This window comes from Phaseolus vulgaris, chromosome 2 (assembly GCF_051622355.1).
Source record: "Phaseolus vulgaris cultivar YP4 chromosome 2, ASM5162235v1, whole genome shotgun sequence".
NCBI classification, from domain to species: Eukaryota; Viridiplantae; Streptophyta; class Magnoliopsida; order Fabales; family Fabaceae; genus Phaseolus; species Phaseolus vulgaris.
In genome coordinates, this window is record NC_143499.1 from 37,707,729 (window position 1) to 37,724,714 (window position 16,986).

Genomic DNA, 16,986 nt, shown 5'->3' on the forward strand with positions numbered 1-16,986 from the left:
ATATATATGATTAATTGTCTCCTGCTTTTTCCCTCTCATAACAGTTTCTACACTCTAACTGCAACCATTTTTATTCCAGATTATCTTTAGTTGTTAACTTGCCCTTGACAATTCTCCATATTATCCTTAATATTTTCATGAGATTAATTAGAAGTACATAATGACACTTTTAACTAAGTATACAAAGTCACCATTGATTATAGAAGAATAAGTTATTTGGGATATTATAAGGATAAAACTTTACAATAGGATATACAAATTATCATTTCTTGTTCTAGAGTCTACACAAAAGTAAAGTGTTTACAAAGAAGGCTCACTTTAGAAATTTATTAAACGAGTTTCATATAAAGCATTTAGAAGCTCACCGTTCAACCCTCCAACACAATGGTGGTTTGAATGATCCTTACTTTTTGTTTATGAAAAATTTAGGGGTAACGAAGATACATTTTTTTACATCTAGAAGAAAATAGATCTCTTTTATGTGTTATAACTCATGTAGATAGTATAAGATTATTAGTTAAACACAAACTCTCTTTTTTTTGTATTAGACTAATGAGGAGTATTTTTGTCATATGTATAGTACACTTACTATAATCTACATATTGTTTGCATAAGTAGCTTCACTTTAATATTTCATTTTTACTCAAGTGTCGTACTCATTCTTATCTCATATTAAGATCTTGCTTTTATACTTCCTTTATTATGATACATATGTTCTCATATAACTTTCAAATATACTTTAATACACATGCTTCACTATGATGTACATGTCTTATGCTTTATTATGCATATGTTAAAGCTCACATTCATGAATAATCCTATTGATGCTTTGGTCTTATATCTTGCTTTTATTTATTCATCACTTTTAGAAAACTAGAATAAATGGGTGTGCTTTAAGGAAACAATTTTTTTTTTATCGAAACTCTAATAAAATAAACATATTGTCCAATCTCTTGTATTTTAAAGGCTATAATGATATTTCTAAAAGGAATGGAGTAATTGAGATGATTATATAGATGTTGAGTTGTGAGTTTCCTTATTCACAAAATTGATATTATTTGTCAAAATAAAAGATAGGAAAATTGTTAAACATAAACTATTTACCCATGATCATATTCAAGTATGTGAATGAGAATTTTTCCTAAGCTACCCACAATTTTGATGAAAATAAACAATATCAAGTTTCGGATATTTAACAAATTTAATTTATTTGAAGGAAAAGGTAAAAATCCATAAGTTTAGACAAAAGCTCTAAATTTTTTTTAAACAAAGTTTGATGTACCAGACACAAAGAATCTTTCAAGGCACCTTAAAGCTCAAAACTTCAATCAGACGCATTACCTTAAAACTCTAAATACAACACACATACCATATAAAGTCTTAAGATGTACTAGATGTAAGTTGTTATTCAAAAACACTTTTGACTTTATAAGATGACATACTCATAAAGACATATGTTCATGTGCTTCTACAAGCAAGCTAATCTTATGTCACGAAAAAAAGTCTCACGTATTTTAAGAAGATCCTAACACACATACTCACCCTTTTATGAGTTTACATGCTCATTTCAATGCTTTTATGGAATAGTAGAAGTAGTAGTAGAGAAAAATATTGTCATTTACCAAAAATTAAGATTTTAATAATAAAAAAATTTAGTGGAAAGTCAAACACTTTTTTGAAAAGAACATGACACAAAGGACAAGTAAAAGTAGTACAATGAATCTTTTTATGACATTTAAAAATAGAACTACCCTCGTACAATGCAAAATACAAGAAAGGGTAAAGCGGTTGAATAGTTGAAAAATGAATGTACTACACACATCCTACATGGTTTGTAGATACAAGAAGTTTAGCTTCTAAGTTCTTTCTAATAGATCATCCTCTAGATAATTGAATGAGAGTGATATTTGTATATTCTTCACACTTGTGAAGCATAGGCTCCACAAGAAAGCATTGTAATATTTTATTTTCATATACTCTTTTTTTAGAGTTTGTTTGCAATTCTTTAAAAACTTATTATTGTTTCACTTGGCAAAATTTTGTGTATTTAGTTTGGAGATGTGTACTTGATGCTCAATTCGAGGAGGAGATTATTATAGTTAAGAGTGACTTTATGTATTTGTCATTAAAAAAAATGTTAGGTAGAATACTTGTAATTTTTTAAATTAGTGAAAACTTTTGCAATTTGAAAAGGAAAACTAAACATAGTCTAGGTTCAGGATGAACTAGTATAAACTAATGTGTTCATTGTTGTTATCTATTACATGAGATTTTTACTTATTTTCATCTTTCAAACGTTTACGAAAGCCCTTGTGAACTTATTTGAAAAACCATTAGATGACTTCCTACTAGATTCTTATAGGTCTTATTGAGAAAAGGTTTTCAAAGTAGTTTTTAGGCTCTATTTCCTTTCTGGAGCTAATGTTTCTTTTCAAGTTTTATATAATCCTCTTTTAGGTTGTTAAGCTTATTGTTTAGTTTTTTATTTTAGTCTAACACATTATTTTTTAAAATGATTCATTTGATGTACTGGACTCTTAATTCAAAGTTTTGATCCTTTTAGACAAAACATTTATCTAAAGAAGTATTATATAAGCTTGAGAGGAGATGAGTTGGAGAGAAGCTCATGATATTCTTTAATGATTTAGCTTCCATATGTATGCGTGGGCTAAGTGTAGGCGCAATTTTCGTGGTCAAATCCACGCAAAACCGACGTAAAAGTAATTTTTTTTGCAATCCAACGCATAATGGACGCAGGTATATATTTAAATAAAAAAATAAAAAAAATCAGTTTGTGTGGGCTACGATCGACGCAAAACCGACACAAATAATCGGAAGCGTGTGCTATATAGCCCACGCATAGTTAGAATTTATTGATTTTATATTTATTTAATGTATAACATGGTAATAAATATTATAATTTTTACTTGTTTATTGTATTTATTTTAATTTTTTTTAATATTATAATAATTTTTTAATTTTAATAATTTTGGTATATGTTAGTTAAATTAAATTGATTAGGTGTTTATTTTTAAATTATCTTAAACAATTTTAAAAAAATTGAAAAATGTTAAAAAATAATAATTGAGTAAAAGAAAAAATGTAATTAAATTTATAAATGTTATATAAAATACTTAAATTTTTTAAAAATTAATTATTTTAATTTCATTTCATTTATAATATTATAATAAGTATTTAGATATAAATTAGTTAAATTAAATTTATTAAATTGATTAAGTGTTTAATTTAAAATTATTTAAAGAAATTATCTTATAAAGTTTATAAAAAAAATGGAAGATGTAGAAAAATAATAATTGTGTAAAAAAAATACATATTTAAATTTTAAAAATATTATGTATTTACTTTTTGTTGTATAAATTAAATATATTTTTTTTTTATAAATGAAATTACGTTTTTGTTGTATAAATTGAATTTAATTGTTTTGTATAAATTAAAGAAAGTTTTTTTTTTATAAATTATATACATTTCTTTTATAAATTAAATTTATTTATTTGTTATATAAATTTAAAATAAAATGAATTAAATTTTTGAAAACTTAAATATAATTTTTATTAAATTATATTTAAACTACATACTTATGAAAAGTTCCACATGCTTCACATTAATAATAATAAGTATAATAAAAATTATAATATAACAAAAGAATTTGTCTAGTGTATTGTTTAAAGTTTCTTTGATCAGTGAAGGAACTTGATTTCGAGTTCTGCCCACTGCATTTTGTGTCTAATTTTGTACAAATAAATAAAAAAGATGAAAATAATTATAATGATAGTCTCCCCTCCAAATGAAGAGATGTATAATATTTTATTTATTTATATAATGTGATTTATTTTCTAATTTTATAGTATATATTTAATATTTTCAGAAATTATTTGAAGTTCTCTTTTAATTTTATTTGTTGTTACATTTATATTAATATATTTTTTTTATAATTATTATGTTTATGAGTTTGTAATTTATTTTATAATAGTTTTTATGAAATTATTTTCTATTGTTAATTAAGTTATATATTTTTTTAATTTATTTTTTATTACTATAGGAATTTTAATAATAATAAATATTATCTTTTATTTATATAACATCTTATTTATTTTCTAATTTTATACTTGCATGTTTAATATTTTAAGAAATTATTTGATTTTTTTTATTTAATTTGTTGAATACATTTTTTTTAATTATAATTTTAAAATTATATCTATTTATATTTAATATATATTTAATTTTTAATTTTAATTTTTAAATCTACGAAATATGTGAAAGTTGATTATTTTTTAACAAAAATAACTCATTTTATTATTAAAAAAAATTAATATACAAAGATATATTTGTAAAGTAACATTTAACAATTTATAAAAAAAAAAATTTCTCCCAACTATCTTATCACTCACAAACTTCCATAAACTTTCCTCAAACATCCTCTCTAACATACTCCAATCCTCACACATCCACTCCCCAATCTAAACAAACACTAATTTCCTCCCATGTTTACACGAGAAACTTTTTTGAGAAATATCTTGCATTTCGTAACTTTTGTTAGCTTCTGATTTGAAGTGTGATGTCTTCTTGCACTCATAGTAGACCACATGGTTTTTTTTTCTCTTTGTTATTTTCCTTTCTAAGGTTGGGGTTTCCTACCAATGAGCCTCCCTTTCTTTTCCATATTTGATGTACCTTTTAGCAAATGAAAGAGATTTCATTATCTGGGTCAAAGTGTTTGTCTTTTGAGGGTTCTTCCAAAGGTTCCTCCTCCTTAAAAGCTTTTGGGGATGTGTATATTTATCCTTGAGCTTTTTTGAGGGCTAGATAATTTTCTCTTTAAATGAACTCTTCTTACTTTAATTCCAACTTTTTAAAATGCATGAGTTCTTGAATGAGCATGTTGTTCAAGCCATTTTTTTGTCCCAATAGTTATAATTTGTGCTCGCCATTGTTTCATAAAGCTTCTAAAATATTTTTTCAATATGATTGAATAAATCATATTTTTTACTTAAGGATTAGGGGTGACAAAGTGGGCGGAGTGGGACGTGCAGGTCCGTTATCCCGCAAAAATAAATAAAAAGTAAATTAAAAATAAATTGACTTGACAACGATGGTCCAATGGAGAAGTGACAACTTTGAGTGAAAAAAATTAGGTTTTCACTCAAATCACAATGTAGTTACATTGTTCCAAAAAAACGCACACAACACACGACGCACTCTCCTTTGCAACGTCGTCGCTCGCTCCGCTTGCGACTCCGTGTAGCTTTGCCTGCAATTGTTGCGCGCTACTGCCTCCACTCCTCCTCTAAGTTAAAAAAAAAAAGTGGGTCAGCCCGTGGGCCAACCCACATGTGAGGCGGGTCATGAAAACCAGTCCGCATTTTGTATGCGGGGCGGACCAATCCAGCTTGCATTTTTCGAACCTATGGTTTGCCACCCCTACTAAGGATCAAAGCTCATTTAGTATAATTTTAAATTTATTAAACATTCTTTGTGTATCTTCATTTTTGCTTACATTGAAGAGTATGTGTTAGCCTGTAAATAAAAAAGTTTATTTGATTTTACCTCGATGAAACCCCCATACATTATTCTAAGAGTGAGTGACATCTCCTTTTCACCTTTGAATGCATGAGCTTTTGAATCATCATATTTAGAAAAAGCATATATCAAAGGAGTTTGTGAACCTTAAAGTGGAACACATATTTTTTTTTTCATCAGTTCAAGAACTTCTTGATAGGGGTTGGTTGTTATCATCTACGATATATGTAATTATCATTGTCCATAACATCCATAATATCTATATAATATGATTTAAAAATAATTAATAATTTGTTGCTTCCGGTAATCAAATTTTTTATCCTTTGATAGAACTGGTCTATTCAAAACTTGTTATTCACTCTCTATAGCATAGGAGAGATTTATCCCTCTTGTTCTACAAAGAACTAACTCAACTTTGATACAATATAAAAGACTATGTTAGTTTTAGAAAGAAAAGGTTAAATAAAGATTATAAACATAGTTGAAAATTTTTACAAAAAAACTCTATCAATTAGATGAAAGGAGGCTCGTGCAATATTTTTAACATTGATTCACAATATTTTCATTAAAATTCTTTTTAATAATGGCCAAGAGTAGGCAACTCAAGTAATAAATTGTTAACACTTTAATTTATACGAGTTCATTGCAATTTATGCTACATTCAGTTGTCCTTTGAAAAATACAAAGTTCAACTAATCAAAATTGAGTACAAGTATTGTTTGTTGTCACTTTTGACTTACTCGAATTCACAAAGACAATTTTAAATATTGATTAATCTCCTAAAAATAAACACGAATACACAACATCACTCTTCACTAAGTACACAAAGTTACTATTATTATACTAATAAGTTATTTGAGATATTATAGAAAAAAACTCTTTACCAAAAAATGCATTAATGATCACTATTTGTTCTAGAGTCTAAATTCACAATAGTAAAAAATTTACGAATAAGATATACTTTAACCATCTATACACAAACTTTATATGAAACACTAAAAAAGTTTGTAAAAATATTTGTATGCATACTACATAAACTCTAAATATTTACTTCTTTATTAATATGTTTAAAACTCACAAAACACCATTGCCATTTACAAGAAGTTTAATAAATTAATTCATAAAAAAGTGAATCCATTTTTAAATAATAATAATAATAATCATTACAAGAAAAAAATAATTAGCTTTCTCAAAAAAATATTCATCAAAATAAAACATAATTAGTATTCACTTAGCCAACTCTAAATCGACATAAAAAGATATTTTTTAAATAATTTAATAATAATTTTTTACTTTCAAAGTTGTTCTTCTCTTAGTCAAATCTAAATTTTATGATTATTTGTGTCATATTAGAATTTGTTTTACTCACTCTAAATCTAAATCGATGCTGTTTTTAAGTAGCTAAATTTCTCCATTCTTTCTTATAGTGTAGAATGTAGACAATTAAGATATTAATAGACAAATATATTATGCATTTCTTTCCACTACGATAGTTTCACACGATTTAAACAGACTACTCGGAATACTAAACAGACATGGTAAACAGTTCAATAAAGCTCGGAATCATAGAAAACAGAATGAACCCTAATATCCTTGGGGTGACAGCACACAATTGTTCACTTAAACAAAGCAGCCACAATCTAGAAAAGACTAATAGTATTAGCATGTACCACAGCACAATAAAACATGTTGCACTTAATGACTAGTAATCGATGACGTTCAAAGTTGAGCAGAGCCAACCAATTTGGTGAGGCCAAATGTTATGGCCATGGCCATCCAACCTCCGATCAGCACCCTGAAACAAGATTTCTTCACTGGAGTTTTTCCAAGCACTGCTCCTACCCCTCCAAACACCAACAATGCCAAGGTAACTGCAGCAGCAATAACTCCCATCCTAATCTTGTGACTCCTCATAAAACCAGCTGCTAGCATTGGAACCAAAGCACCAACAGAAAATGCCAGTGCTGATGCAACTGCAGCCTGAAAAGGGTTTGGAAGCTTCTCCCTTTTAGGTTCTCCATCCACTCCTCCATTGTTATTAGCCTCCCTCTCCCTTTTAAGCTGATTCATCTCTATGTCATACTGAGTGTATACAGACACAAACTCTCCAATTGCCATGCTACAAGCTCCTGCAACTAATCCAGCAAAACCAGCAACAAGCATGGCACCGATGTCTTTCTTAACAGCTCCAACACCCATCATAAGTGAAGCAACAGAGACTAACCCATCATTGGCTCCCAGCACTGCTGCTCGAAGCCACTGAGCCCTTTGTGAGTAGTCAATGTTGCTCTCTTCACTTGATTTTGACTCCACACCATTTGCATGGATAGGGATCTCAACTTGGTTTGATGAAATTCCATTGGTTCTAGCTCCGAGGTTGGCCATGTGGAATGATAAAGGTAAAACCAAGTTTGGAAATACTGAAATAGAAAAGGAGCAAATTGATGGGAATTATGTGATGTTAAGAGCTTGTGGAGAACACACGCTTCTAGGATGAATATTTATAGTGAGGGATCGTCAAGTTTGAGGCGTAAATTGCCTAAATATTGATAAAGAAATTGTGATATGTGATCAGAACAGCACTAGCTACTAGTTAGTGACTTGTTAAAAAATATAAATGGTTGGCGTTAAAAATTCACCATCAAAAAGTGGATCCAAGTCTCAGATATGCCACCTCATTGTAATAAAGTAATTCATCTTACTTAGATCAATAATTTGTTTTTAGTTATGGTTCATTATTAGTTTGAAAATCATAACGAGGAATAGATGAAGGTATATCTGAGTGACGTTTAGATTACAGTTGTTGGTAAGATTTGGAGACATAGAAATAAACACTTTTTTTAAAGGTGGTGTGATTGATCATCCTTGGTTGAATTAAAGGTATGGTCTTGGGCTACTTATAATTTTGCTTCTACATGTTTTTCTTATTCTGATTGGTGTCTTGATCCTTTGGTTTGTATGTATTTGATCAAAAGACTTTGTAAATCGAAGTCTTTTGTGTTTTAGAAGGTTGGGATGAGGATTTAGGTTGTTTCTGGAGTGTCTTTATTTCAGTCTGTTGGCTTGTTTTTTAGTGTTGCTTAAGAAGGATATTTGTGGTAAGCTTTTGGAGGAAGGTATTGTACATTCATATTCAATATTGTATAAAGGTTTGACCACCCCTGAAGTGATTCATAATTATTTATTTTTTCTTTCTTATAAAAAAATCTCAGTTTAGCTTCCTTATGTGTTTAGAGAGGTATATCTAAATGACGTTTATGTCTTAAAAACTCACATAGTAACAGAAGATTATATTAAGAGGATTAATTTTTTTGAATTCATACCCTTTGAAGAGGAGTGCAGTGTCGTTTGAAGAGGAATGCAGTTTCCCAAATCATATGCTAAGCTGATCTCATAATAAGTGGGGAGATTTTTCGAAGTCATAGTCAGAAGCTAGAACGAAAGACGATGTCGGAGGGGAGTTCTTGAATTTAGATTGTTTTGATTTTGGCAAAAGGGTAAGAGCGGAAGGAGGAGAAGAGCAAACTGTTCAATTTTCGATGGTGATGGAGGAGATACCAAAAATTGTTGCACGAGTTAGTGATGATGATAATGCTTCCTTGGAAAGGCAGAAGGGTGCCTCGATTTTGAAGGAGTATTTTTACTCTACTAAGGTGCATGCAAACAACATTAATAAGGAGCATGCAAAGGAGATGATTAACTTTAATGAGGCGCATGCAATTGTTAATAATAATAATAATAATAGTTTTAATGAGGTGCATGCAAAGGTGTGTAATAACATTAATAAGGCGCATGCTTTTTGCCAATCGAGCATTAATGAGGGTGTATCGGTTTTAAAAGCATATTGGGATGATTACTTGATTTGTCCTAGGCTTCCTCTTGCCCATTTGAGAGAAGCAAGTTAGGTTGGCGACTCCTTCGACCCATCTTTGGACGTGGCAGACCTTTCTGTGTGCGTTGATGGTGTTTCGGGAGGCAGCTTAGGTCTGTTGAACAAGATGTTTTGATGTCTCCAAATCCAAGTGGAAAGCTTGAAGACCTTGTTGTTGTTATGTGTGTGTCTGTGTCTGGTTGTTTGAAACTTGTTAATTCACTCCTTAAGATGATCCAAGTTCATTTGAATCTTTAACCTTTTGAAAATATGAGTTTTATAAAAAGTAGATGAAATTTGAACAGGTTGAAATTTCGAAACAACAGGTTGTTTACCTTAGTAGTTTTTGAAAAGGTTTTGAAAAGCTTGACTTTGTTGTCAAGTCAATTCAACTTATTGTTTCGACAAAACAATTGATTGTTTTTCGAAAAACCTTAACAGAATTTTGGTAAGTGGTTTTAATATGTTTTAAATGATCCTAACTACCTTGGCTCCTTTATTAAATGTTTTTGACCACTTGGTTGATCTATATAAAGGTGGTTTTACGCTCCTAATCTTGGAGTAAGAAAAAGAGTTTATCAAAGCAGTTTTTCCAAGATTTGAAAGAGCTTTAGATAATTCTTAAGTGTGTGGAATAGGATTGGGTTGTAATTTTGAACTTTAAGCTTTGTAACACCCAAGTGTATTCTATTCCCTTCTTCCTTGATTACTGTATTTCTGTATTTGTGTTGGCAATGAGTGTTGTGTGTTCTTGAGGTGTTCAAGATCAACACTCTTGGTGTGGTTTGCCAAAGGTAGTGTGTTTCTTGAGGGGTTCAAGGTCACCACTTTGGTGTGTGGTGTTTGTAATCTGGTTTTGATTGCACAGTGCTAAACCCAGTGGTTTCTGGGGACTGGATGTAGCTCTTGGTGTAAGAGTGAACCAGTTGTGTGATTCTCTCTTTCTCTGATCTCACATATATCTGTTTTAAGTTGTTTTTATTAACTGCTGATAAAAACAACCGGTTGAATCGCAAAAACAACCGGTTGATTTTCTGGAAATCAACTAAAACACCTTTGTGCATTGCTTTCCTTAGTTTCTTTCTCTGTGATTCTTCATTGGCTTTCATTATACCTTCAAAGTTTTCGAAAATCTTTTATAAACAATTCACCCCCCCCCTCTTATTTAAGACCATATATTCTAACAAGGTCAAGGCGCAATCATTGTGGTTGAAAGTTCATGCATGGAGACGGCGAACAAGTTGGAGTGTGCGACTAGTGGAGAGAGAAAGGAGTCTGGTGCTGGTGAGGAGTCACTGTCGAAGCTTGTGGCTTTCATAATCACAGCTGGCGAGGAGACGTTATCGAAGTGCGTGGTTGTCGATGGTACGTTCTCCCCTGTCACAGGATAAAACTCGGGGCGCAAAAAAAGAGGTTATTTGTAGGGCGTGCAAGGGAGACGAGTTGGCGGTGGCTGGTGGAGCGGGTTCTATGGAGGAGGGGAAGGGAGGGGTGTGCAGGAGAGGAGGTTCGGAGGGTTATGTTGGAAAGTGTCCAAGTGAGAGGGACGAAGCACGTGTCACAATCAAGGTCAGGATTTAGTTTACATTCTGGAAGCTAGTAAGGTCAGTAGCTCTCTGTGTCTTGCTTCAAGGAAGGTGGCTGACTTTGGAGTATAAGGACCAGGTTTAGCGGCCTTTCCGTTTGCAGGCAGGAATGAGTAAGGAGAGTTGTTATTTTCTTTGGTTCTAATGAAATAGATTGGGTTGAAAATGCTGCTAGCAATAATGTAGGTGGGATTATTAAGATGTGGATAAAGAAAAGCTTTCAACTGACTAGGTTTTTCAACGGTTGTAATTTTTTCATCATTGAAGGGATTTGGAAGGTTGGGATTGGGGTACAAGTCACCATTGTGAATGTTTATTGTTTTGGCTCGTTGAGGGAAAAAATGTTGATTTGGGAAGAGATCAGTGAGTACAGGAAGAATCAGATTTGTAAGGCTTGGTGTGTAGTTGAGGACATTAATTCCATTAGAAGACAACAAGAGAAGAAGAGTTTGATATCAGTGTCTGATTACAACAAATAAATAAATGGTTTAACGCATTCATAGAAAAGTTTGAATTGGTAGATATCACGTTGTTTGGAAGAAAGTGTACCTAGTACAAATCAAATGGGTTAGTAAAGAGTAGGATTGACAGGGTTTTTGTATTAAAGGAATGGTTAGAAGCTTGGCCGCATAGTAAACAATTTGTCTTAAGTAGATTTGTATCTAATCATTTTGTTATTGTACTAAAATATATGTGTGTGGATTGGGGTCCAAAACCGTTCAAGTGTTTGGATGCTTGGCAAAACGATAATAGGTACAAATATTTTTTAAGGAATAAATGGTCCAATTATGAGGTTTGGAGAAGGGTTTTTTGTATTCAAAGAAAAATTGAAAAAACTTAAAGCAAACTTAAAAATTTGGAACAAAGAAGTGTTTGGGAATGTTAATACTATTGGAAAAGATTTGTAAAAGAGAATTAGTTAGTTAGATGCAACAGACGATGAAGATGAGTTAGATGAGCTCGGGAGGGAGGGAAGAAGGCTTCTCTTAGCAAAAAAAAAAAAGCAGGAACTTATTTAAACAAGAGGCAGTTTTGCATCAGAAAACTCGTCTAAAGTGGTTGAAAGAGGGTGACCTTAATACAAAATTTTTCCACACAACAGTAAAATGGAGGAGGGCTAGGAACGAGTTACACAACATTGTAGAGAATGGTCAATGGTGTGTTGATAAGGATGTGGTTAAGGACAAGGTTCGAGATTTTTTCAATTCTAGATTTGTCGAGAAAGAAGCTTTCCAGATTAAGATGGATAATGTCAAATTTAATGCCATCTCTGGGAAGATAACGAGATGTTGGTTGGAGATTTTTTTGAATAAGAAATAAAGGACACAATTTAGAACTGCAACAGCTCGAAGAGTCCTGGTCCATATAGTTTTAATTTTGGGTTCCTAAATTTTAGTTGAGACTTCATTAAAGAGGGTGTTTTGTTGGCGATGAAAGACTTTGCGACTAGAGGTAAATGGCCTAGGGTGTTAAATGCGTCATTCTTATGTTTGACTCCTAAAGTTGACAATCTTCACCAACTCAGTGAATTTATACCTATTTTGTTGGTTGAATTCTTATATAAAATTATCTCGAAAGCTTTATCTCTTAGACTGAAAAGGGTGATTAGCAAAGTTATTGATGTTAGACAATTCACTTTTCTTGAAGGATGACGATTATTGGTTGGTGTGCTAGTGGCCAATGAAGTCCTTGAGGAGATGAAGAGGAAGAAGAAAAGTTGTGTTTTCTTTAAGGTTGATTATGAGAAGGCTTATAACTCTATAAGTTGGGAGTTTATTTAATATATGCTATGACGAGTTGGCTTCTGTGACAAATGGATTAAATGGATCAAGTCCTGTTTAGAATTTGCCTCGGTGCCAGTGCTTGTGTATGGAAGTCCTTCTAAGAAGTTTATTCTGATGAGGGGGTTGCATCAAGGGGATCCGTTAGCACCTTTTCTATTTCTTATTACGGTTGAAGGTTAGGCAGGCGTGTCAAGAATGGCAGTTGAGAAAAAATTGATTAATAGTTTAGAAATTAGGAATAAGAAAGTTAAGGTAAACATGTTGCAATATGCAGATGATACTCTTTTCTTTTGTGAAGCCAATATTAAAAGTGTGTTTAACATTAAGGTAGCGTTGAATTGTTTTGAATTATCTTCTGGTATTAAGGTGAATTTTTTGAAAAGTAGTGATTTGGGGATTGATTAGGTTACAATGTAGCGTTTTGCAACTATTCTTAATTGTGAGGTGATCACAACTCCTTTTAAATACTTGGGAATGATGGTAAAGGGGTGTCATAGGAGAGGTGCTTTTTGGGGTGGAGTGGTTGAAAGATTGAAGACTAGACTAGGAAGGTGGAAAGGTAGACTTCTCTCCATGGCCAGGAGGATTTGTCTGATTAAGTCCGTACTTTCATCTATTCCGTTAATTTATTTGTCTCTATACAAAATGTATGTTGTGGTGTTAAAGGAGATAAAGAGAATTCATAGGAATTTGTTGTGGGGGTAGGGGTCGGAAGGGAGGAAGATTGCTTGGGCTTCATGGAAAAAAAAATGTCAGTCTCGTGAGGTTGGCGGTCTGGGAATTCTTGATTTAAGAGTTTTCAATGTAGCTTTATTAGGAAAGTGAATTTGGCATCTGGGGATGGATAAAGAAAGATTGTGGAAGGATATTCTTGAGTCTAAATACGAAGGTTGAAGAAGTCTAAGAGAGCGAAGGAATAATATTAAGGTGTCCCTTTGGTGGAAAGAGTTGAAGGAGATTTGGGTTTTGGAGAGTTGGGAAGGAGGTTTGAAGATCATTTCAAGTGGAAGATTGGTAAACGGGAAGGAAATTAGTTTTTGGCAAGATAATTGGGCGGGTAGTGGTGATTTGAAGAGCATTTTTCCGAGGCTGTGTTCCTTGACCATTTCCTCTAAGTCTAGTTGGTTGACTTTCGGGGTTGGGTTGATGGTGTCTGGGAGGGGAAGTTAGCTTGGATAAGGATTCAGTTTGAGTGGGAAAAGGTTCTGGAGAGTCAACTTCTTCAAAAGCTTCAAGGGTTGAGGATCGAGTTGGAAATGGAAGATAGCTGGGTTGAAAGATAGTGAGTTTTCTTTTTACTTGGTCAATTCTGCTTACATTTTCTTAAGGGGTGAACTAGAGGGGGAAAACACTTCCATGTATGAAAAGTTGTGGATTAAGGTTTTACCTTCAGCCCATGCCATTGCTTGAAGGGTGTTGGAAAATAAGATAGCTAACAAGTCTAATTTGGAAAGGAGAGGGGTAGTGATCGAAAGTAGTATGTGTATTATGTGCGGGGTGGAAGAGGAGTCGTGTCGCCATTTATTTTTCGAGTGCAGGATAGTTTGGCTTGTTTGGAGTCAGTGCTACACTTGGTTAGGTTTGGCGTTCGTGGATCATTCTGATTCTTGTCATCATATTTTTACAGTTTTGTATGTGTAATGCATCTGAATATGTTAATGTTATTTGGGGACAATTTGGATCGCTGTAGTAAGTTAGATTTGGAGGCACATGAACAATGTAATTTTTAAAAGGGAAGTGGTGGGTGTTTCAGAAATGTTTGCTCTTATTCAATTAAAGGTTTAGTCTTGGATCGCTTTCAAAGTACCCTCAACTCGTTTTTCTTATTCTGACTGGTGTCTTGATCCTCTGATTTGCATATATTTGATTTAGTGTTGTTTTTTAGTGTTGGTTGAGTGTTTGTTGATGTGTTGCTCGTGACATTGGTAGGAGTCTTTGGTTTTTTATTTTAAAGTTTTCGTTCTGTATTAGAGATGTATCATCCTAAAATGAATAACATTTATTTATTATTTTTTGTTGATAAAAAAATGTTTGTATTAAAGGTTTAGGGATTTGAAGTGTGTATGATTTAAAGTTTTATATAAAATTTTATTTGAGTAAAGATACCTTACAGTAAGGTTAAAATTGAAAAATAAAGTAACGCCATTTTAGTTTTCCAAATGAAAAGTAATTTAAAAATAAATTAAAATTCTTAAAATGACAATGTTTTTCGAACATAGTGAATGCATAAAAGATTTTCATGCTTGAAGATATATAACTGACAAATTAAACTCTGTCGTGCGATTTTCATATAAAAACCATGTGAGCAGGAAAAAAAAGGAGCAAATGAAAAAAAGCGAATCTGAATCACATCTCTCGTTACATTAGATCGCTTAGGAATGTCATGAGAAGATTTATATTATTAAGAAGTATAATTTAAACTTAACTTTTAAATTATAAAATTATTTTATAAAAATAAAATATATATTATAAAATGTTTTTATATTTAAATGTCGCCACTGTTAACTCGAGAATATAGTTATAACAAGAAGAATGTAAATTTTGGTTGCTTTTTTAATCTTTGGAAAAAAATTGAAGTATAGTTTAAACGGTGATAGAAGGAAGATATCTAAATTAAAATAATGGAATATTTCTTGATTCAACATTACATAAATGAGATAGAAAGAGGTATACATATATATTATATTTGATGGAGTGTGCACTCCACGGGATATAGACTTATAGTGGCAATTAAAGTGCGTAAATAATCAATTGGAGGAGTGTGTAATCCACACGAAAGCTAAGCACTTTCTGCAAAAACATCCAAAAACATGGCATTAAATTTATCTTTCCGCAATTTAAGAAATTTTTCCCTTAAAGTGACTTATTAAATATTATTATACCTTTCTTTCACTAACCCTACATGTGTTTAGTTTATACATGTTATTAGATGATTGTCGGGGAGTAATTAGTTTCATTTTTGGAGCAAGAAAAGAATATAATTGAAGTGTAACATCATTCACGATAATTTTGCATGTGGAAGAAAGTAGATATGTGTATGAATACAGGAAAGTTAAAAATCAAAAGCATTGATTTATGATGATAAACCTCTCTTCTTCTTTTTTTTTGTTATTTAGTATATATATGCAGTACTTACCTGAATTGCTTAAACTTAATCAATATTACTAACAAGTTTTCTACTAAATAATAATACATCGCAGTGTTTAAATGAGTTGTTTAAACAAATAATGTTATTTAACTGGTCATTTAATAATCTTAATTAACATTGAAATTATTTTTGTTAGGGTATTTAAATTTATATAACAGTGCTAAAACTCATAAATTTAAAATAAAATATTTACTAAACAACAAGATATTACAAATCCTTCTTGTATTATGGTTACCATATTTACTAATTGGTCCTGAAATAAGTTTTGTTGGTTGGAACTATCTTGATCTGTAATGCATGTTTGTTGGATTCTTAGTTAGTAGGGTGTTAGAAAACTTGTTTTTAAAGTTTTATATAAGGGTTGGGACACCCCTAAAATGTTTCATTTTATTTTATTTATTTTTTGTTGATAAAAAAAAAAACTATGTTAGGAAAGATGTTATGAAAGAGGCCATAAAAAGGAACTTCTTACAAAGTATATGGTTGTGGGAAAGGAATCTGATATAAGAATACCTAACAAAGTGAAATTCAACACGTTAAAAATTTAAAATTGGAGAAATTGAGTGGGAATTTAAGTATACTCATTGCATGTCCTTAAAGCAGAAAAAAAGTACAAGGTGACGAACCCACTAAGGGAAAATTAACAATAACAAAGCAATAATGCACATCTCCACTTTAAGATATCTTCTTAAATAGAATGAAATGCAATGAGAGGGTAATAGTTTTAATTTTAATTCTTTTATATTTCGGTATTCAATGATGTGGCTTGTGGCTTTCTTGCGGAATACACACTCCCCTAACTTATTAAATCATAAATTGGATCCTCAAATCCATTATGTTTTATAATTTACTTTTATTAATGAGTAAGGGGCTACTACTAACCTAGAACGTAGAATATGTTGAGTATAGGAATAAAATATACTAATCTAGAGAAATATTTTCATCAAGTAAAAAAGTTACAATCTCTAAAATTTTATTTTTAATAAAAGGAATGCATGTACATAATAATATATAGCTACCATTATTTTTCATTTGTTTGCATTCCTAATAATACTAGAA

The 16,986-nt window shown here is 31.3% G+C and overlaps 1 protein-coding gene across 1 annotated transcript; it reads right to left on the reverse strand.

Annotated features, from left to right (window-relative positions):
• Positions 1 to 6,989: 6,989 nt before the first annotated feature.
• LOC137811806 (vacuolar iron transporter homolog 4) lies at positions 6,990 to 8,007 on the reverse strand. The gene has a single exon (XM_068613637.1). The coding sequence runs from the start codon at positions 7,921 to 7,923 to the stop codon at positions 7,258 to 7,260; it is 666 nt and encodes a 221-aa protein (XP_068469738.1). The 5' UTR covers positions 7,924 to 8,007; the 3' UTR covers positions 6,990 to 7,257.
• Between the last annotated feature and the right edge of the window lie 8,979 nt (positions 8,008 to 16,986).